Below are 23,994 nucleotides of genomic sequence, written 5' to 3'. Positions count from 1 at the left end.
CAGCAAGTTATTCATGCCCAAAATAAAGTAAAAAAGATTAACAAAATTAACATTAGGTGAAGCTAAAAAATCATTATTATAAAAATTAATAAAACAAATAGAGATGCCCCGTGTGTAGATCAGTACTTGAAAGTTAGCATTATTTGTGGGGATTGATTTCACTCTACCGCCTGAAATAATACTGACCCAAATCGATAAACCACCTGAAGGTCTGCCAAACTTAGGATGAGGAGATACAATATTGAAACACTCATATCCTTCAAGGTATAACTATTTAATTGCCCAGGTCTCCTGGAGCATAAGAATGTCAAATTGATTGATCAAGTTAACCCATTCTTCAATATTTAATTTAGAGGCCAAAGCGGCCACAATCCAGCTCAGCACCCGTAATAAGGATGGGTCAGAACGATCATCCAAAATGACACTTTCCACCCCATTGTCAATATTAGTTATAACAATCTCCGTGGGAACAAAAAAAGCGGGGTCAGTTGGTTGAGATTGGGGCAAGGGTCAATCAAGGGTATCTAGATCGGAAATGGCAGAGAACCTGTTTGTCAGCTGGAAGGGTGAGCTAATGAATGGGCGTTGTGTAAACGGGGGTCTATAAAAGACACCAAGAGATAATACATAAATATTTGTAGGTAAGGGGCAATTAGTCTCTCTAATGTTCAAGATAGATCTAACATTGCCTGTGCGACGAAAATTGATGACAATACAATCGCCCCTTACCTTGCCTTTTATCTCCCCAGACAGTTTGGAGACTTCTCCAGAGGAAGGGAAAGAACTTTGCCGAACCAGTTTTGGGGGTAGCACAGGGAGTCCCCCACACAAAGGCTGGCACCAGGTGTAAACATTGGACCTACAGAGCCATTCATCAGAACCCTCCTGGACCTATGGACTATTCACAACAAGTACTGCTCTGCTACCAATAGACTGCACTGCTGCTTTAAGGACTGCCTTGATGTCTGAGAAGGGTACCCTGCTGCTTGCCTCTGGTAGAGTGAGTTCTGGTCCTCAAGAGATGCCCCTAGGTCCTGGACCATTGGCTGGCATCAGTGAAAGCTTCTTCAATAATAAAAAGGGAAAATCTTGAAGTTTGGGCACCTTGTGGCATGAGAGAGAATGTTTATGCCGAAACTCTGCTGCCCAAGACAAGTGCCAATGCTAAGCTCAGATATAACTGGCTCTTTGTGCCAATATGAATAAAAGGCCTACTTCGTGCTTAAGCAAACACAGCCCACTATGACTGTCAACACGAAGCTCCAACAATGACTGGACCGTCGCGCTACTGCTACAACTGTCTGTGACACTCGACCTGCTCTGCGACTTCCTCTAACGTGAAGAGAACTCTTTGTGCCGGACTTGAGAAGATAACTTCAGCTGGACAACCTTTCCCTCTTTTTTTTTTAAACCTTTTTTTATTGATAACACAAGCAGCTGATAGTTAATAAAAAAGAAAAACAAAAGGAGAAGTATAAACAAGAATGCATTTGATCAGTACATACTGTGTCTTGAACTTCTTTGTAATAATTACAGAGAGTAATACATAAAAAGAAAAGAGAAAAAAAAGACATCAAGTAATCAGAGCAAATTCATATATTAGCTAAGAGACAAATAATAAAATATCAAGGTAGACAAGACCCTTAATTAAATCAATTAATATTTGAACAAGTGAAAAGACATCCCCATAGTCTGTCTATTTTCTTAAGTGCTTTATCACCCCTTTTCCTAGCTAAAGATAATTCCATATCATATATCTCCTTCACCAGAAACCACCATTTGTTCACATGAGGTGGTTGGTCCGAAATCCATGCCCTTGCAATAACCAATCTTGCGCATGATAACAAAATAAAAACAACATCTCAAAATGGGGAAATAGTAGGTTGAATACCCAGAAGAATCATTTCAGGTCGTAATGATGTGTCAATTAATAGTTTCTGTTTCAGAATGTTTTCTAAGCTATCCCAAAATGAAAACAAAACCGGACATGAAACAATCATATGTTCTAAATCAGCAGCCTGTAGTTGACATTTTGGGCATTTCATACGATCATTGTGAACATTATTAGAAGACCATTTACAAAATTGTTGCGGGGTGTAATAAAGCTGGCAAATAGTCTTATAAGCTTGGAGTTTTAAACTAGATGAATGAACTAAAGTATCAATATTATTTAAAAATGTGAAAATAATGTTTGGTGAAATACCGGTTGTAAATTTTAAGGTCCATTTCTGAGCCAATTTAGGGCAGTCATCTATCTTATATTGACTGAAACATTTATACCCTACGCTGATCGTAGCTTTGTTCTTCCCGCCTCCTCCATACATACAATTCCAAAAATCTGAATCTGAGATCTTTTTAAGCTTTAGTTTTCCAATAAGGAAATCTCGGATTTGTATGTATTTAATGTACGCGTGACAACCTGTTCCCTCTATCCCACTCGCGCTCCATCCTGGTCAGCTGAATTTGTGACTTTTTCCCAGCCGAGAGTTACCAGATGAAAGCGAGTGGCATTTTGTGCTTTTAGGCTCTATTTTCTTTAAAACTTTGAAATTGATTACCTCCAGTCCTACTCACTGGATTTTTATCATTCCAGATTCATGCTATTTATTCAAATGTACTCTGTTTTTCTAAAATTGGCTTGGAATTTTTCTTGTGTTGTGTTTTCACTTTATTACTGTTTGTGTGCTGCATACAAGCATTACACATTCCCTCAAAGTTAAGCCTGACTGCTTTTGTGCCAAGCTACTGGATAGTTATACACAGGTTAATTTACTGACTTTTGTGGTTCACCCTGACCTGGATTGTGGTTGTTACCTGAGTGGGGCTTTGCACTTATCAACCCATAACTCAATTTCTTATATAGATGTATATGTTAAGGTTTGAAACATTTCCTGCATGGCAAAAGTGAGCACGACCCTTTGATACATGCTTTAAGAAGTGCATAAGGAATTGAATAAAATATGTTTAGGTACTGGGAGCAAGTAGATGGGTGAAGGGAATGTAATGCCGCTGTAGTAGAGGCACATTTTGACAAAGCCAAGACTATCTTTGCATGAGCAGATTGATTCCAGATTAGCCACTGAATCAGGTTAAGGGGGCACCTTTAAACAGGGGTTTCCATAATTAAACCTACTCAAAATGACGCTCCACACTTTAATGGGTGCCAATGACTAGACAGAAGTGGTAGGTCTTTGCATAAGGGTCTCATCAATGAGAAGCAAGAAGTAGAAAACGTATTGACATAGGACGTTAGAGAGAGATCACAGTCCATTTTCACTCCCAGATTCCAGACGAATGTTGCCACTACTAGGGCTCGGCTACCATCTGAGAGCCAAAAGCCCTTGTGAAGGACTTGTCTGGGTTTCCCTATCTGGCATGATTTCAGTTTTTGCACTATTGAATTAAAGAGAATTGCCCTCCCCAGCCAATGCAATATGTCCCTCATAAAATTGTGGAAGGGGTTGTGGTCATAGGCGTAGTTTGATCAAAGGTGATACTCAATTGCATATCATGTGCTTAATTGACGAAGCGCAAGCAATGCGATCTTATCAAAAAAGCTAAAGGTCTAATTGTAGACATTGAACAATGTGTGGCTAAGGGCAGATCCCTGAGGCTACCTCCTTGCTTACTTGACTTAAAAGCTGAACAATAAGGATGCAGATGTAGTGCGTCTTGTCTACCCTCAAGGTATGATTTATACCACATTAAGGCCAGTCCTTTCACTCCCACCTGCCATCCTGGAGAGGATGATATTGTGGTTCACCATATTTAAAGCAGGGGACAGGTCAAGCAACACCAATGCTATGCGATACCCACTGCCATTCGGAGGTCATCCAGCACTGTAGTCAGAGCCACCTCTGTCCCATGTAATGGACGAAACTCGCATTGTGCCTCAACCAATAAGGAGTTCTCCTCCAGGTGTTCTAATCATTTCCAGCTGACAAATTGTTACAGAATTATTCCTGGATATGGCAGAAGGGAAATGGGTCTGGAATTACCAAGGGCAGAGGGACCAGTTGTAACTTTCTTCAACAATGTGACAACTAAGGTTTTTTCCAAACTACTAAAACTGTAGCCGTTTACAGTGACAGATTGCAGAAAGTCAGGAAGGGGGACCGTTAGTTGATCAGCTTTCCAGATTGATCCTTCAGGGAGAATCCAGTCGAGCGGAGAGCAGACGTGATAATAAACTTTGTTATCCTAGTGAATTCAGCAATTGCCAGCACACCTAGATCTTCAAGATTGTTGACTGAGGAGTCTATTTAAAGTTTGATAGCTCTATCAGCATTAGATCTACTAATGTGTAGAGGAAATGTGCATAGAGTCTTTATGGTACAGGTGACCATAGCCACACTGGTATCTGTTTTTTATTTATTACATTTAAGTTGTACTTAAGAGGGTTTGAGGTAGAGCTCAGACATCAGATGTGAATTGCACGGCTCCCCAGTACCACTAACTCAAATCAGCAAATCATGTATACACCAATTACCAGTATGTATATGACAAGCACAAGCACAGAGCTTTGGCACTGAATGGCAAATGTACTCAAAGTCCTAAGCCAGCAAAACAAGGTCCAAACATGAGATCGGCAGCCAAAAAGGTCCGGGGAGACCATGCCAAAAGATGCCAAGTCTAACACTTTTGGATACTACTTCTGTACATCCTGATTCAAGGCACGTTCTTATTCATAGATGGCTGCCACGTTCTAAATTTTCTCAGAGGCTTTTGCTCTTTGCCCCTTTCTTGTTCTTCTTGACTAAGAGCTGTTTATCCTGAGAGTCCTGATGAAGGCCCCACCTATCTTTCTAGGGGATCGAAGCACTAACTATTACTTTGGACCCCTTTTTAAGAAGGCATATAGAAATGGGCTGGGTTGTTCTTTTTTTACGATACGCATCTTTTGATCACTGATTTTCACTTGTGTGCATCACATTCATAGGTGCACAGAGCAAGTTTCTCACCCACCCACTGCACTTTCTTTGATGTCTTTTCTTATGATTTGATATATGACTTCAAGTAACAATTTGCTACTTCTGAATGTATGGTGATATGATTTCACGTGGGAGCAGTATTTTTGTACATAAATGTAACCAATGCCCCAGGTGAATTTTGGGTTCCCTTGTTGTTTGTAACTCCATGGGCTAGGCAAGGCACACCACATTGAGCTGCATGGACCCACCGATGATTCCATGAGAGGTATGCATCAGCAAAGAACTAAGTGAGACAATGATAAGGTATTGCGCAACCCCAGAAAGCCTTACAAGGTAAGAGTCTACTACCAACAAGGAAGGAATCTTGAAACCCACTGACCTATACAAGACAGTGTATACCCCCTAGAAACTCTCTAGCTACCAGAACCCTAAGAGGGACCTCTCAAGAAATGTATCAAGGACTATAGGAAATAAATACCCAAGGAGATTGTCCTCCGAGATCTTCAAAGGCTGCCTCCCTCATAATCACTGACCTATAGTGATACTAGACAGTATAATTTGCTAGAGCTGAGATCATATGTGCTGTATTGCGTAATGTGTGTTTTGAGTAAAATATTTCTTATTTTCCAAAGTACAATAATTAACTGGACATTGAATTACTGACTGGTGCTGGTTAGTTTGTTGAGTATAGAGACTCTCTAACCCCCCACCACCTCCCTGAGTAAGCCTTGGACAACTTGACTTTACTACCCTGAGGGTCAAGATCTAAAGGGTGAGCTCTCTGCTTAAATGTGGGATCAATACAACCTGCGAGCTGCAGTGGAAAACACTCTGGCAAATCTAGTCTACATCGAAATTAACTTGCAGAGGGGCAACGGTGATTATAAGACTGTTTTAGAAAACAGTATTACGATGCTTGATCTGGGTGACCTTTGGAATTCCAATATCTCTGGGCAAATCTTTAAGAAGCTTGTAAATAAATCTACTAAACTGAAAAGTTGTATGGCAGACAAAGAAACTCTGTCAAAACGTCGCCACGGTGGCTGGTGTTGGAATCATATTCCACTCTAAGAGAATCAGCCCTGCTAGCTGCACCTTACCACCGGAAGATCAAACTGTTGTTTTTGGCCCTAAGATTTGGAGAAATACCCACGCTAGACCTCATGCCAAAATGGAGGATGTCCGGTCAAAGTGAAGACGGTTCCTGCCGTCTATACAACCAGGAGCCTGGATCTCTGCTTCACATATTCTGTGTTTGTCCTGCTTTGATGGTTCAACGAAGATTTCTATTAAGGCGGGAGTTCCTTAAACAGGAATTAGGTCCTGCAGGCATGCTCTGGTGGAGTCCATGGACCCAAACAACACCATGCTCAACATTAGATTGACTCAGTTATTGATCTGTTTTAAGAAAATAATCAGCTGATAGGGTACTCGATGTGTAATCTGGAAGGGGTCCCTGAAATGTAATTCTAAATTGTAATAACTCGGAAACCTCTGATGTTAACCTAGCACACACAGAAACTGTGAAGGACGGGCTTCTAGTGACTGAAACTAGTAGTTCCCTATCCCGTCAGACTCAGATAACTATTTTATCTATTTCTGTATTGTTAATGATGAGAGTTCTTGCATAATTGCTTTTAATAGTGGGTCTCATAATACATCTGTCACCGTATTTATACTTGCCTCAGTCCCGCTTATAGGCATTTTAACTACATATATTAATTTACTTAATGGACATTTCAGCTATCTGTGTGGAAAGCTAGCTTTTTTAGACATCAGGGTAATGATCGACTCCTGTTTAGTCACTTTTTATCTAGCATAGATTAGTGTTTGGTATCTCGACTAAAATCTTTAGGAAGGAAAGTTGAAGAAAGCAAAGGGTATGTAGTGTGAAGAGTCGAGGTTGTACTAGTTGTATGACATACCCGCTCTTTATCTATTTTATTTTTTATGTACTTTTTAACAGGGTGATTATTTTTAATGCTTTTAATTAACTAATAAACTAATAATAAATACAAAACTAGTGGAGTTAATCCTCAGGACACCAGAAGTAAAGGACTCTGATTGACACAATATTAACCTCCAGCTACCCTGGGACTCCTGAAAAAGTTCCCAAAATCAATATACGTTTATGTAAATAGTTTGTGCTGAAAAGATTCAGTAAAACAACTTTCTTGAAGGGAAGCTCTTTCAAGATACGTAATACCTTTACAATATACCTAAACATCCCCATGAGGGTAACTGCATCTAAAAGTCACCTAAATACATCCTTTTAATTCCAGATCCCACACCGATACAAGTCTATTCAAGTTTCTGCATCTCCATTTTTTCTTTTTTGCAACAAATCTTGACTGGGGTGATCATAGGCAGTAACCTGTTCCTTATGGTGACCATGCGGTGTAACAGAATCATAGACATTCATTCCAGAAAACGTGTGTAACTTACCAAGACACGCTTATGAGTATGTGTAATATGAATTTTATTAAAGAACAACAAAGGAGTGTCAAACACTAGTTCAAGGGATGACTACCAATGTAAGCAACAAGAAGCCATTACACTCTGTTGTTTGAAAAGAAAAAAACAGTAGTTTTTTTTAGAAGGCCCTCACTCACCGACCTAGTCGGTGACATGCTTCATCATTGGGCCCCACCAGGAATGGCCTAATGCCATCCCGGTGTGCTGCAACGCCAGTGTTACTGCGGAGCTGGTTTTGTGATTGTGCAGTGAAGAATTTAAAATGGCCAATTTGATCGAAAAATCGTTATTAGTTTCGCCAAATGGACAGATAAAAAATGTGAAGGATAACGGACACAAATTAAAGGTCCTGTGTTGCCTCAAGTGAAAAAACGGTCAACATGTTTCAGCCTATGTGAGAGGGTCTATCAGGCATTCGTCAGGACCAGGTGAGTGTGAATATATTTACAGTGATGTGTGTAAAGCCTCGGTGGTATGGACGCGCTAAGGCCCACCCAACCAAAGGACTGTCATGTTAAAAATACAAAAATTATGTACTGGATTCCATAGGGATTGGAACCGAGTTTATTAAAAGTGCACAGTTACGGCACTTCATGGGTCACGGGAGGGGGGTGATAGCTATTTGGCACAACGCCCCGGAAGCTAGGCACCCGCTTGGTACCTATCGTTTCCTCGTTAGACCGGACCCCGATGTGTAATATGATGCAATGTATTATCGAGCGCTCTTGTGCTTTCAGCGTGAGAGTGACTCGTGCGTAATGTTTTCATTTGAAGTCCGTTCAACAGCCGGGCGCTCCCGCTGCGTACAAGGATCTCAACCAACTGATGAACGTTGGCAGAATCCTGGCACACATCGTCCAGCACCAGACTGTGGAACAGACTTCAAATGAAAACATTAAGCACGAGTCACTCTTGCGCCGAATCACGAGAGCACTCGATAATAAATGCATCATATTACAACTTCTCTCTTTCCACAAAATAATTGAAAAACAACTATAATGAAAAATATAGAAGAACTTGAGAAGAAATACAAATTATAACTAAAATGAAATAACATAATAGTGAGAAGGAAAATTATTTTCTTAAGCCAATACAAAGTCATTAAATTTGATAGACAATCTTCTTTGACGAGTACTCAAATCCACAGATGAAGAAGATGCAACCCTAGTCATATTACAAGTAGCAGTATTATGCAAAGCAGTATGTGTACTACAACTCTGCTCACCGGTAGACTTGAAAGAATTCTCTTGAGATAGAGATGAAGAAATAACAGAAGAAGGATCACGCAACCAGTTTGTCCAGTCGCATTGCTCCACCTCCTGTTTAGATAACTTAAGTAAAGAAGTGACTTGCGAGTCAGAAAGTTGCACCAGTGATCTCTTGTTCCACCATCCCCTAAACCCTAGTAGTGCTGAACCTGTTCTGACATCTGTAACTTGTACAGGAGAGGAAAATTTAGCCAATCCCTTTGTCACCCTTTTTGGTTTTTTAATGAGAACCTAATCATTGAGTTGCAAATCAGTATTGTTAAAAACATTTTGTTGATCATGCACAGATTTCATGTAACTTTGTTTTTTTAAAACCCGAGATGCAGGGTTTTTATCAACAAGTGTATCATTGAGATGTATATCTTGCAACCAATTAGGACATAAAGTACTATGAACATTTCTACCTCTTAAAAGAGAAAAAGGCGGAAGACCAGTGGTGCACAGTAGTGAAATGTTATGTGACCATAGTTTGTCCTCATGGAATTCTTGGACATCTTTTCCGGAGGAAAGGGCTGCTTGAATGGCATCCTTAACTACTCTGTTTGCCCTTTCAACCAAACCATTAGATGATGGTAAATATAAGGCCACCTTGAAATGATTGACATCCTTCTCTGCTAAAAATGCAGAACATTTCTGAGAAATAAAATGTGTGCCATTGTCAGTGACCATAACGGAAGGTGAATCTTTAATGGAGAACACTTTTCTCAAAAAATTGGTGGCATTAATGGAGGTGGGTGAATCACAAAACATATGATAGATCCATTTGGAATGATATTCAATTAACAAAATAAAAAACTTTAAATCATGAGACAAAAGATCATAAGGACCCGAAAAATCTACTCCAACCTTGTCCCAGGGTTTGTTCGGAAATGGAACAGGATGCAAGGGTGTGTTCATGAGTTTTCATTTCTTCTCTGACAAGAGGTTTTCCGAACATGAATCCATATGAAACTTCACCTGTGAATTTTTGGGATGGCCACCAATAATACAATTTAATGAGTTGTGTTGTTTTGGAAATGCCTAAATGAGCATGATGAGTACATGTAAATATATCTTCCCTTAAAATTGATGGGGGGACAAAAGAATCATGTCTCATAACCATGCCATTGACCAAGGAAAGTTCAGAGGCAACCAGACAAAAAGCTTTTAACTCATTGGAAAGTTTCCTGCATTCAGGCCAACCTTTTACAATATATTCCATTGCAAGTTTAAGAATATCACCCTTGCTATAAGCCTCCTACCATACTTGTTCAGTAATTCTCTGACAGCATCAAGTGCCGCAACAACACACACTGTATCTTCAGTACTCTCTGAAACATCATGAAATGCCATGTGTGAAAGGCAATCAGCCCTGAAATTCTTTCCACCAGAAATATGCTTAATGGAAAAATGAAATTCTTGCAATTTTGAAAGTAGTCTAACCAATCTGGCTGATGCCCTCTCAAGTCCATCTTCAATGAGTAAATGTGTAAGGGGCTTGTGATCGGTGAATAGTTCAATTTCACGCCTCCAAATGTAATTTCTAAGTTTCTCAATCGCCCAAACGCAAGCGTGCACTTTGCGTTCAATTGTACTGCAATGAGTCTCAGAAGACTTAAGCAATCTTGATGAAAACGCTGTAGTGTATTTATTTCCTGCAACCTACTGACAAAGAACTGCACCCGACTCTGGAAGGCTAGCATCCACCATACTGAAACTTTTAGAATCATCTTGAAAAGCATGAAGTGCGGTTGCATCAAGAATGAGTTTTTTGGTTTGATCAAATGAAGATGACATTTCATCAGACCAAAGAAACTTTGATCATTTGCGCAATAAAGCACACAAAGGCTCAACAATTTGAGCATATCCTTTGACAAAGTGGGCATTGTACTCTGCCAATATTTTGGAGAAACAGCATGACTGATGGACTTGATAAGTGATAACTTTGGTTTGATTCCTTGAGATGACGGAGTATGACCTAGGTAATCCAACTGTTGTGTGCCAAATTTACATTTGTCAGATCTGATGGTCATTTCTGCATCATTCAATTTGCTTAAAACACAAGCATGATTTTTCAAATGTGTTTCCAAATCATTGGCAAAAACTTGAATGTCACCTTGATAGGTCTGGACCCCTGGCATGTCTTGAAAAAGATTGACCAAAAACACTTGCTGCAGAGACCAGGCCAAAAGGAAGTCTGAGATATTTGTAGACCACTAAAGGTGTGACGAAAGTGGTGAAGTCTTGTGACTCTTGTCAACTGAATCTGGTGATAAGCTGAGCGAAGGTCTATTGTGGAAAATTATTTGGCACCCCCTAAGCTGGCCAGAAGTTCATGTATTTTGGGGACGGGATGACAATCAATTAAAATGTTCTTATTTAAGGTGCGTAAGTCCGCACATAGTCTGACCTCACCAGATTTTTTCGAGACAATAACGATGGGAGAAACCCATTCTGAAGAGTCACATGGTGGAATGAACCCCTTCATCACATAATTTCTTAAGTACTGACTTAAGCTCATCCCTGGCACTAAGGGGTAAAGGGTGAACCTTATGTACAAAAGGTTGGGCATGAGGCTTAAGTTTTATTTGATATTGAAATCCTTTGACAGTGCCTAACTTTTTGGAGAACAAATTGGGAAACAGGTCCAAAATCTTTTTAACATCGTTTGAATGATCAGTGATATTGATACAATCGAATGTGCTTTCTTTGTTTTCTGACCAACCAGCTGGGAAATTACCTTGGGAAAGATCACCAAGCACCATGGGATTATCAGAACCAGGAATAAGGTGCAAACCCATTCTAGCAAGATCCTGCCAGACAACTATATTGCGTCCTTTAACTGTGACATAAACTTTACTAAATATTGACCTTCCTAGAAATTCTAACCTTAAATTGAAGTAACCCATCATTCCCATCATTTCTATGTCAAATTCCCCAAATGCTTTTGGATTGATGTCTGTTTTGGTTAACCCAATGGAACCTTGCCATTTCTCGAGAAACATGACATCGGATAAGATAGTTCTAGGTGAACCAGAATCTGCCATAATTAGAATCTAATTTTTTCCAAATAATGCAACACCAAATAGACATTTGACATAGTGGGGATTGAAAACCGATATACATTCAATTGAAACAATCATGTCATGAAATTGAACTGTACAATTTGAGAGATTCTGTAAATTCCACAGTATTGACTCTGGTGGGTATGTAACGTTTACAACAACATTTTTACAACGCACTACCATTACAACGCAGGCATTACCACGCATACCATTACAACGCATTGCGCTGGGGGGCGCTCTAGGGTAGGGAATAAGTTTAATTTTCTATCCAACACCTTCCCTAGTGTCCACGGGGACTGGAGTTGGAATAGAAAATTATACTTACCACTATCCTGCACCTCTAAGCGCTATGTGTTGTAATGGTATGCGTGCTAAAAACCGCGTTGTAAAGGTATGCGCGGTAAAAGTATGCGTTGTAACGTCATACATCCCTCTGGTGCGTCTCTTGGCAGATCTACAAAGAGCTTGAAAATTGCCAATTATTTTGCATAAAACACATCTTTTTCCTGAGGCGGGACACATAGGATAGTTGCCAAGATGTGATCTGGAACCACATTTGTAGCAAATTGTGTATCCTTTTTTAAAAGGCTGTTTAAATGATTTGTTCACGTTAACAGCATTAACTGAATTTCCAGGATCATATGAAATTGACTTGGAAGAGTTGATGGATTGATCTTGTTGACGAATTTTGGAGGTAATAATCGACCTCTCAATGCTCTTTGCGATATCAATAGTGTCTTGTAAAGATGGTTTTCTGCAGCTGAGAAGGTGCTTGTATTTTTCTTGAATAACAAGAGAAAACAAATTGATCACAGATATAAATCTCAGGATCTGCCTCAAACTCGCAGGTTGATGCAAGGACTCGTAATGCAGCAACGTATTCATCCACTGTTTCATCCTCGTGTTGTTTTCTTCTGTGGAAATTATGTCTTTCAAGCATAATGTTTGATTCCTGGTCATAATGTCTTGCCAAGTGAGACAAAGCTTCTTTGTAGGGATTCCAATGATTTGCATCCCCAGCTTCACCAGGAGGAGTGGGAAACTTAGGTAAGTTTTCTAACACATGCTGTGCTGCAAGTCTTAAACAGCCATAAAGAATTGCAACCTTGCGATCATGAGAACATTTTACAGCATCTATGGCAACAATATGGTTTTCAAAAGCTTTAACCCATTGACACCAAGGAATACTGGGTTTATCAGGGTGTTGCAAAAAAGGAGTAGGTTGGGCAAATTGCTGCGAAGTAGCCATGACTTTTAGTAAGTAAGCAATAAATAACAATAAAAAGCAAGTAAAATGAGTTTATACTCTTAAATTGGTGTAAATGTTTTAGTCATTTAGCAATTTTACTAATAGGTTTTATGTAGTATATAGCAATAAAGGTGAGCCTATCAATGAATATGAAAGCTCCACGGTGAGTAAACAGTGGTAAGTAATAATAGATGAACAAGGTGAGCCTATCACCGTGTATGAAGGCTCAATAAGTTAAGTAACTTTGTGAATAATGAGGTTTAAAAGATCTGCCAGTCACCGTGCAAGTAAACAGGCTGGATCATACCTGCGTTTGGATCAGCTGTTCAAAATCGTCATGGAGTGTTGAACTCCAATCCAGATCCAAAATGGCTGCAATTCTGATGACATCTTGAATTGAAGGCGTGAAGTGTAGCCCAATCAAAGATGGCCACCAGCGTGATGACGCTGGAGGGGCGGAGCTATGGTGACATCACACAGCGAGTAGGAGTCTCCTGATTTTCACCAAAATGGATGTGGGAAACAGCAGAGGTCCGTCAGCTGCTGAATTGAGTGAGGAGGAATGAGGCATAGAGCGGAGGTGCTTCGGAAATGCCCTCTGAAAATTTTAAAAAGGGCTGGTGGGTGCCGGATGCGTGAATTAAACTCCCAATCATTGCCAATTGAAGTGCTGAGTAATCCAAGGAGGCAATCTGGTGAGGAAAAGTGGTTCATTTCCGATTTCCCAAAATCCCACAGCCGGGCGCTCCCGCTGCATACCAGTATCTCAACCAACTGATTAACTTTTACTCACCGGATTGCCTCCTTGGATGACTCAGCACTTCAGTATGAGAAGCTAGAGGTTAGGTGATTACCTGGAAGAAAGTTGCTGTGCCCCATGAGTCCATGCCAAGGTAGAACCAGATACCCTCCTAGTACATTAGGCCAAGTAAAAACAAACAGGCAGTGAGCCAACTAGATAACCAATTGAGTTCACAGTAAGGTCCATAATCTCAATTTTCTTTAAATATATATTGAAGACCCCCTTCCTGTGACAAGCTGAAGGGGAGAACCAATGACGTTAGAACTTAAATAGAGCGGCTTCATGGGCTTCTTAGGAATTAAAAGGCGGCACCAAAGTAAATGCAGTTATCCATACAGAGAGGTTTGAGTAATATCTGAAGGCAAATGGACTTCAGAGACATGTGAGGGCATAAATGAACTGTGTCATAATCAGGAAACGTGATGTAGCAGATATGTGTTATTTTGAAAAGCGGTGTTTCATGCAGTGAAACATGCGTCCTTTGTTTCCTATAATTATATAAACATACACGATTCTTCTCTGTAGAAAGTGGATAATATTATTTCATATTTCTTAAAGGAAGAGTGCTCTGCAAAACCATCCTGGTAATTTAATTAATGCACTATCTTGCTGTCTCTTGTGATCCAAATCAGATGGAACTATTGCCATTTTCATGCGCTATCAGTTTTAAGGATGAAGGGCCCTCACCCGCCAATAGTGGGCGTGCTTCATCATACTACCCCCTCCTCACTCATGTAGGACTGTCCCAACACAAGCGGGCACATCCCGGTATGGGAGCTCCTAAGTCCCTAACTGTCAATGGATGGCAAAATGACGTCATGTTGTTTTAATTGTCCTGGTGTTTTCTTGTGGTTGAGGACAGAGGAAAAAGGTGTGTTGGGGATCTGTTAAAAATATCTCTTAGCTGATGTCCACGTATATTTTGTCGATACCCATTGTTAGCATTAACATGATGAATGCAAGTTGATAATTCGGCCCTGCTATGATGTTGACTTGTTTCAGCCCAGAACCACATGCCCTTACTTAGGTCCTGGGCTTTCTTTAGAACTAAATTCCCTATTCCAGTATTACCTCTATTAACTACCTATTGCTACCAGTGTGTTGGAGCTCAATGTTTGAAGATAGAAAGTGCTGAAGACAGTAATAAATGAACAAAGTCATAAGAAAGTATTGTATACTGAACCAGGAATGCTCAGCTAAAGAGTGATCTGTTGTATCACAACCTATAGTGCCCTTTTCTTAGTGGGTATATATGGTACCTGGGAAGAGGAGAAGGATGCTGAGCTGGAATCCGCTAACGAGGACAAGATCCCTGCTTATTCACGCAGATGTGGCTGCCATAGTCCCAGAACAACACTTCTCACCTTTGCACACTTGCCTCAGGGATACCTGCATTGTTAAAGAGTGTTAACAGAGTTTATTTATTTATTTATTTATTATAGAGTTTTGTATAGCGCGAACAAGACCCGTGGGTATCAGAGCGCTTAACATAGAGTAGGTGAAAAACATAACATATATATTGACAGTAAAAAGAATCACAGATATGAGGTAGATGAAATGCAATCATTCTTGACACATGTGCTAGTGTTGATAAAAATGAGTTGCAGCTCCAATTGTATCAAAAGTAAAGTATATACACATAGGTGAGGTAGATAGTTATAAGTCCCTGAGGGATGCGGTTATAAGGTCATTTAAAGATAACGTTGGAGGTAAGTTTTGGACCGTTTCATAACCTAGAATTAACAAATCTTTATAGTATTGATTGTTTTTCGCCTTCCTGATGTCATAAATGTTCTGAAGTAAAGCAGCAAGAGATCAGGGCAGTGATCAATGTTCTTCTCTATTTATTGTATTTGTTCATCAGAAGGTTCTTCACTTCCTGCTTGAATGTTGCCACATTTTTGATCTTCCGAATGGTTGGAGGGAGTGAGTTCCAGATTCTGGGGGCAGCTCCTGAGAATGCTCTGTCATAGGTTTTTTTCTTTATGAAAATGGCTGGTCGTAATAGCAACTCCTCAGCGCTTCTAGTTGGTCGGTTACCTCCAGACAGCTGAATTTTCTTGGCTAGGTATCCAGGGGTGTTGTAGTGGAGCGCTTTATGTGTGATACAAGCTATCTTCATTTGGATTCTGGCTTCGTAAGGTAGCCAGTTTAAAGCTTTCAAGTGAGGGGATATATGATCATATTTCCTAGATCCGGTGATAAGTCTTGCCGCGGCGTTGAGGCAGGCTTTTAGTGGGGCTGTGGATGTTTTTGGTAGGCCAGCTAAGGTGGTGCAGCCATATTCAATCCTTGAGCTAACCAAGGATTGGATTGCCAGTTTGAGATCTGGCTCTGAGATGAATGGTTTCAGTTTTCTTAAATAGTTCAGGTGGAAGCGGGCATTTTTAGCCATTGAGTTAATGTGGGCGTTCATGTCCAGATTCTCGTCTAGAGTGATTCCAAGCGATTTAGCTGAATTGACTAGGGTTGGGGTGCAGTTGAGCGCAGTCACGAGTTTCGTCCATTCCTTTATTTCCGCCTGGCTCCTTGGTGGTGAGATTAGTAGGAACTCTGTTTTGTGAGCATTTAGTTTCAGATGATTATTAGTTAGCCATTGTAGTGTCCTTTTTAATGTCTCGTTCATTAGTTCAATGTCTTTTAGGGATGCGATCTTTATGTATATCTGCGTGTCATCCGCATACATGTGATATGATATCTGTGATTTTTGGAGAATTTCTGTAAGTGGTTCGACATATAGGTTAAACAGATCTGGGGATAATGTCGATCCTTGAGGGACTCCTATTGAGATAGGGCATGGAGATGAGATAGATTAGTTGACCCGGAATCGCTGTGTTCTGTTTTGTAAGAAGGAGTTGAACCAGTTCAGTACAATTCCCGACAATCCCATCCTGTCCTGCAGCCTGGTCAGTAGTGCTTCGTGGTTTACCGTGTCAAACGCCGACGACAGGTCAAGGAGAATCAGTAGGCATGCTTGATTTTGGTCAAGTGCCTGTATCGCATCATCGACAATATGGAGAATCGCTGTTTCCGTGCTATGTCCTGTTCTGAATCCTGACTGGCATTCGTCAAGCAAGGAGAACTTGGTGATGTGTTGGCTGAGTTGGTTCTGGACGCATTTCTCAATTAACTTGGCTAGTACAGGGATATTGGTCACTGGGCGAAAGTTGTTTGGATCTGAGGTGTCCGCTGAGGGTTTTTTGATTATGGGTGCGACTTGACCTGTTTTTAGGCAGTCAGGGAGGATCCCTTGTGATAGAGAGGCATTTATTATTTCGGTCCATATTGGAACTAAAACGTGGTTGATTTCTCTTAAGCACTTTGCCGGAAGTGGGTCTTGATAGTGATTGTTTGGTTTGATTTCTGAAAGCGTCTTGGCGATCATGTGCTGGTCGTACAGTTCGAATGTATCCCAGCTTGCCTTGTTTTTTGCATTAGTACACTCCGTTGAACAGACGGTATCGCTCGCATGCAGTCGTTCGATGGGAAGGTTCGCCACGGCGTTTTTGAGCTCTGCTTCTAGCGATTTGGCCTTCTCTGTGAAAAATGTAGAAAAGTCATCGCAGTTTAGGGATGTTTTTATGTTTTCTTGACCGGTTTTGGCTAATTTGTTCGTTTGTTGCTTTAGTATTTCAAAGAGTTTTCGAGGTCTGTTTTTGGCATTGTCTAGTTCAGATCTTATGAACTCCTTTTTAGAGTTGATGATCTTTTTGTTATATTGGCTTCTGATAATTCTGAGGGCTTTCAGCTCAGGGGATGAAGGGTGTTGTCTCCATTTTCTTTCGGCCATCCTCAATTTGCGCCTTTCTTCATTTAGTGACTCATTAAACCATGGATTTTTTGTCTTCTCCGTGACTCTTTTCAGTTTTAATGGCATGGTGTGATTGACGATATTTTCCACCGCAGTTATGTAATGATCGGTCAGCTCATTGACATTTTTCATGTTGTTCGGTGGCTTTAGGTCTCTTTCACAGCTTTCAACCAATAGCTCCATATTTGCTTTTTTTGTGTCCCGCATCCATTTTTTGGACTGGAAGGGTTGTCTGGTCCTGCCTTTTTCCACTATGGGTATTCCGAATATTATAGCATGATGGTCAGACCAGTCGCATGGGGTTATGGAGAGGATAGTTGTATCTTTGTTCCTAGAGATAATCCAGTCTAATGTCGCTCCTTTCGAGTGTGTGGGTTGTGTGCACATTTGGGAGAGGTTTAGCTCGACGAGGAAATCTTTAAGCGTGTTGACCAGTTTATCATTGTCGTCCTCCCAGTGTAAGTTGAAATCGCCTAGGAATATGTTTTTGGTTTCGCTGTTAGAGTTGGCCGTTATGATCTCCATTAACTCCTCTGTGAACTTTGCATTGTCCCCTGGTGGGTGGTAAAACGTATGCATGTTGCATCTTTGATTATTAGTATATTTTATATTAAGACCCAGGTATTCGCTTGCTTCTAGAGGGTCTGCTTGAATTTGTTTGACCTCAATATCAGATCGGTAAATGCAAGCTATACCTCCCCCTACCTTTTTAGGTCTATCCAGTCTCAAGATGTTATATTGAGGTGGTACTAAGAGGTCCAAGGTTGGGGATGAAGATTCCGTAAGCCATGTTTCTGTGAGGACTGCCAGAGCAATGTCCTTGTTAATGATGAGGTCCGCTAAGTCCGATGCATGTTTGGTTGCCGACCGACAATTGAGTAGAAGACATGTCAGTGGATTTTCTTTGTTACTAAGGTTCATATTTTCGGATTCAGTTGTTGTTAGCTGTATGTGTTGTAAATTGTGAGGGTTAGATGCTCTATCCTTCTTTCTCGATGTTCTGTTGTTGTCGAGTGGAACTGTTTCAATTCTTTCCTCTTCCATGTGGTTCAGTGGTTCATATGTTCGGATTAATGCCAGAGTTTCCTCCTTTGATAAAGATTTTGTCCTGTCTGGACGGTTGTCTCTATTTTTTGCAAGCATGTTAGTCTCATTACTGATTCTTTGTGAGGAGAGTCCGAGGTTCTGAATATGCTCGACCTTTGAGTGAATGCTCTCCGTCATTGTCCCTATTTTTTCAATCACCTGTAAGGTATTAATAGTGACTTGTGTCAGCTTGCTCATTTGTTTCTGAAGTTCCTTAATATCTCTCTTGTTCTGGATAGATTTCTTAGGTATGTCTGATCTGTTTATCCTGCCTTTGTATCTTGTTCGTCTTCGTTTTGGATCTGTTCTAAGTTCCGCAGCCCTTTTCTTTGAATCCTTTGTTTGATTGACGGTTCTCATTCTATTGGAGATGTCATCTGTGCTGGCTATGTTACGTGTTGTTGAGAGCGCGTTTGTGGAAGAGGATCCGTTCAACGCTAGTATTGTACTAGAGAGAGGTATAGGACGATTGGTATCTTCTGCCTCATCCAATTCCTGGTTATCATAGGGTATTATATTCGTGGCCGGTGTAAGCACTACGTTGGAAGTCTCAACGTTTGGAGACAAGGGCGGCTCTTCACTTTGAAGCTGGTCTTGTTCATTATTTGCTTGATAGGTAGATCTCTCTGTCCTATCTGTCGTGTTCTCTGGTACTGACATTACTATTTCAGGTATATCTTCCGGGTTAGGGCTTTGAGCGTGTTGGTGGCCCTTAGTTCTACAGGTGCCTCTGGTACTGTTATTGTGGATGTCATGAGTGTTCAGTGGTGGGGTCAGGTGGAATTGGTATCTTGGGTCTTCTAGTGAATCTTTTATCGTTTGGAATATCCTGTCAAATTTCTCTAGTTCTCGATTTGCTGCTTGTACCAGCACAATTCCGGATTTGTATATGGAGATGCTTAGTTCGGCTCTGCATCTTGTTGATGGTGAAGTCATCATCTTTGTGCCATGTGGGATGTTTTTCGTAGCTTTAATGGCCAGCAGCTTTGTGAAGGCATTGCGCCATTTCGCTGTTTTATTTGTGTAGAATATGAGGTCGTTCATTGTCGTACCTTTAACTACATTGAAATATAGATCTGAGAAAAGTGTGTCCGGGTTTTTCCTCAGTGTGTCGTGTTTGAACTTCTTAGCTGCATTTTTGGTGAGATCAGGCGGATATTTTATATTCTGGGCATTTAAGCCAACAGTCTCTAGGTGTCTTTCATTCATTCTATTTCCGTGTTGCATGGTTTCTCTTTGATTCAGGGTAGGATCACTGCCGGTGTTTATTGCTAGTTCTGGTTTTCCTTTCCAGAACTAGGAGTGTCTAGATAAGGGTTTGTTGAGTAGTAGATATTGCCTCAATATCAACCAGTTATTCCTCTGTTAAGTTAAGAGTTAATGTTGGCATAAGGGTTTGGTCCTGAAGAAGGCTCTGAGCTCATGTTAAGAGAATTTGATTGTAGGCTATAACATGTTGACCCCATAGCAGGGTTGAATCATTGCATTCAATTCTCAAATCATTTGTCCCAGCTAGTATTGAAAACACTGTTCTAGGCGCAAGTTACAGGTTAGTTTTCTCTCTCTGTCCCAATCCAACAGAAACATCAAGACACGTAAAAACAGTGTAGCCTCATTTTACCATACATCATAGTTGGAGGCCTAATGGTTTCTCTACTGGGGGGGTTCCTGTTTGTGTTTGAACAATCCCATACGGACAAGGAGGCGATCCTGTGAGGAAGCATGCCAACTATTGCAGGGTGAGGGCGCTTTGTCCATATAACTGATTTGTGGCTGAAAATGACAATTGTTCCAACATGGATAGCAAGAAAGTGCATTAAGTGAATAACCAGCATAGAGAGGCTCCCATTCTTAAGCTTCTCGCTTTTGCAGGATATTCTTTGTTTAAGCAATGTTATTTAGGAGGCTGTCTGCCTCTGTTCTCTCCCATTTGATTTGGTAACATGTGTAAAATTATATAGTTTGTTAAAATGCGTTTAGAACATGAACTGGTAACTACAGTGGAACAGTCCAGATATGTGGGACAATTGAGCCTCTGGGCTGTTTGTGAGCCAAGAAGTCTCTTCGGGGTGCTGTCCGCTTGTTTGTTTTCGCATCTCCTAAGAGTATGTGCGCAGCATACCACTGTGGGGTACTTATCCACTTTGGAGTAGGCCTCCAATGCAACTGTAGTATATCCACATCACTCCTATTAATTGTTGTCGCTGTCTTACACATCTTCCACGGTGTAGCCTTCTCTCTCTTAAGGCACAATAATAATTTCCTTAAAGGCATACAAAGAGCTTTCTTTAGTCCTTACATTAGATATTCCGTTTTAATTAACCCTGGGCGTAGTTTGTGTAGTCGCGCTACACGTAGCTACGCAAAGTGCACTTCGCACTACGCAAGCTACGCGTAGCTACGTGAACTGCGTCGTGCGGTAGGGAAAATGCTGTTTGCACTGATTGCACAGTGCCGGATGCTTGTCCGCACTGTGCAACCATTGCAAACGGCATCTTGCACAGTGCAAGCGGTTGTTTTCTGCTGCTTGAGTAGATTTGTACTCGAGCAGCAGTTTTCTCAACGCAGACTGGTAGTTTCTCATTGCGAGCGGTCGCGAGCATACGCGAACACTCGCAATGAGAAACCTGACCTCATCGCGTTGAGAATCTCGCCGGGAGGTTTATTTTCCACGCTCGCGATTGGCAACTTGATGTTGCTGATCGCGAACGAGGAAAAAGTCTTGCCGGGACGTCATTTGGCTCGCTCGCGGTCTCCAACTTGATGTTGAGGCCCGCGAGCAAGCAAAAAATGCCCGCTACGCTATGTGTTTTTGCACTGTGCTACATGCAATTCGCGTAGCGTGTAGTTGCGCAAACTTCACAAACTACGCGAGAGTAGCGTAGTCCTATGCCCAGGGTTAGTTTTAATAGCTCCTCCTTTCACATTTGTATATGCTCATACCTCTGCCTGTGGGTGGTACCTCCCACCTCACTCGCAGTGCACACTCCCAGGTATACTTACAGATTTCTCGACTGAGTGAGGTTGGACAACTGGCTGAAAGTGGCTATACATTTCTCTGAAACCGTGTGGAGATCTGGTCGGTAGAAGGCCGCGATGGTCGCAGAGTTATTAGCGAGTTCCTGCCGCAGAATTCCTTCCCAGACATTGCAGGCATCCTGGAGTGACAGGGGAAAAAATGACACGGCCTCTGTGAGAAGCATAGAGAAGAGAAGAAGCCATGTGCGAGATTTCATTTTTCACTTATATGCACGCCGCGGTGTCAGGGAGGGGCTTAAGGTGCTCCCTTCCCATAGTGAGTTTCATGACGCCCTATCTTACTCACTTGATACACAGGGGGGCTGAGTGCAAACATTTTGTTAGAATATAGAAGAAAACTGCAATACAGGTTTGACGTTTCCAGGTTCAATCCAATTAAAAAATAAATCATTGAAAAAGAAACGCGTAATGCTCAAGATTACGTTTCAGTTACAGTATAAGGCTTCGTTTTATTGTAATACTAGCTTACCCGTCGCGCGTCGCTGCGATCTCCGAAGAAAGGAAATTCAAGGAAACTCGTTATGATAACATTCAATTTACATTGTATCATTTTTATTGAAGCTTATTCATTTTAATATGGAAAACATTTCAAAGTGTTGTTTTAATTCTATTTATTTATTCGAGTCCTTGTGGATACACGATTTTCTGTTTTACCGTCTGGTGCGTACATCAGTATTCAAAGATTATGAGGGCCCTGGGGGGCCGATATTTAAAAAATAAATATGCCAGAAACCTTCGCAGGAGTGTACTCAACAATTTCCCAAAGTTTCATAGCGATCGGATAAATGATGTTTTCATTTTATTTATTTATTTGAGTGCTTGTGGATACGCGATTTGTTGTTTTTCCGTCTGGTGCGTACATCAGTATTCAAAAGATTATGAGGGCCCTGGGGGGCCGATATTTAAAAAAGAATTATGCCAGAAACCTTTGCGGGAGTGTACTCAACAACTTTCCAAAGTTTCATGGCGATCGGATGAATGGTGTAGTAATGCATAAAGGACAAACAGACAGAGAGACAGACATATTTTCGTTTTTATATATATAGATATTTGAAAATGTAAAATTAAATGTATCTCTTTTAATTTCCATATCTGTTAAGGCACTGTTCTTTCTGGGGAAGTTTTGATGACGTTTTAGGAAAATACTTAATTTGCCTGTTATTGTTTAAAGTCTGTTTTAACACTTTGTTTTATTCTTCCTCTGCAATTGCCTAAACATTTTTTATGTGTATTTAATTTCTTTAGACTGAAGAGTCATACGTGTCTTTTGAGGCGGTGCTTTTCTGTTTTCTTAATTTTTTGGGAGCTTTACTTATTATGACCTGAAGGAATTAACTTATGATAAATGTCTGAATAATTCCTTTTACTGGATTGGTCGGTCAGGCAAGCGTAGGAATAACAGTCATTGGTTCGAAAAGCTCCACATTTGGCTTTGTGACTCTCTGGTCCTAGTTACAGTGACAATCAATGCACGAGGAGAGTCATCAACTCTTGGAGCTCTCACTGATAATCTCACCGTTTTAAATGGCGCGCTCCCAGAATACACACAAAAAGCTGACGCACGGTCAGTGAGATCAAAACAAATATTGTGCCTTCCTGCAAGGGACGTTAGAAAGGCTGTACCCTGGTAGTCCTTTAGAAATGAAAGTAAATAACAAACGATAACAATAAACTTGCAGTACCTTCGCTTTGGTATTTTCTGCCTTCTGACCTGCAGGGTGAGAACAAGAGTTTGTCATTAGGTAGCAGTGAAACACATAAGGCCCTACAAGGCGTTTACCAAGAGTGACAACATATGACTTTCACATTCACTAAGGATTCAACAAACTCTCTCTTTGGCAACACAGCCGAACGCTAAGAAATACAACATTGGCAAACCAAACAAGTCTAGATTTAATGTGCTAAAGCATGCGGTGTTAGCACAAGAGGGATACACGTCGGAGGGAGTGTATAGAGAGGGCCATAGTTGTAAAGTAATCCCTCATGCAGTTGAATGCAAACACTTGGAGTGGAGGCAGAAGGAGACACCCAGTCAGACAATAGTATTAGGTAAAAGGTAAATACTCTACTGGGCTGACCAAAGATATGGTTGACAAAATTACAACCCAGAAGCTAAAAAAAGGTCCGGTTGAAGGAACCCAATGTTTGAAAGGGGCGAACCCAAAGCCCACTAACCATATATGGTGAGCAATAATGAAATCGAAGACCTGTCTGAAAAAGTGTCCAGATTAAGACAATGTGCATAGTGCTGCATTAATGATAGAAAGAGCACTACACATGCCAATAACT

The 23,994-nt window shown here is 40.9% G+C and overlaps 1 protein-coding gene across 1 annotated transcript in view; it reads right to left on the bottom strand.

The window, feature by feature from the left end:
- The window catches only part of LOC144824242 (uncharacterized), a 48,776-nt gene that overhangs the window by 21,585 nt on the left and 3,197 nt on the right, over window positions 1-23,994 (bottom strand). The window contains exons 2-3 of the mRNA XM_078683384.1: window positions 23,388-23,416; window positions 21,670-21,824 (exon numbers count right to left, since the gene is read on the bottom strand). Coding sequence (XP_078539510.1) covers window positions 21,670-21,824; window positions 23,388-23,416 — 184 coding nt within the window. The remainder of the gene's footprint in view (window positions 1-21,669; window positions 21,825-23,387; window positions 23,417-23,994) is intronic.

This window comes from Lissotriton helveticus, chromosome 3_1, assembly GCF_964261635.1.
Source record: "Lissotriton helveticus chromosome 3_1, aLisHel1.1, whole genome shotgun sequence".
NCBI lineage: Eukaryota > Metazoa > Chordata > Amphibia > Caudata > Salamandridae > Lissotriton > Lissotriton helveticus.
The sequence above is the reverse complement of the archived record's forward strand: the minus strand, read 5'-3'. Positions and strand labels throughout refer to the sequence as shown.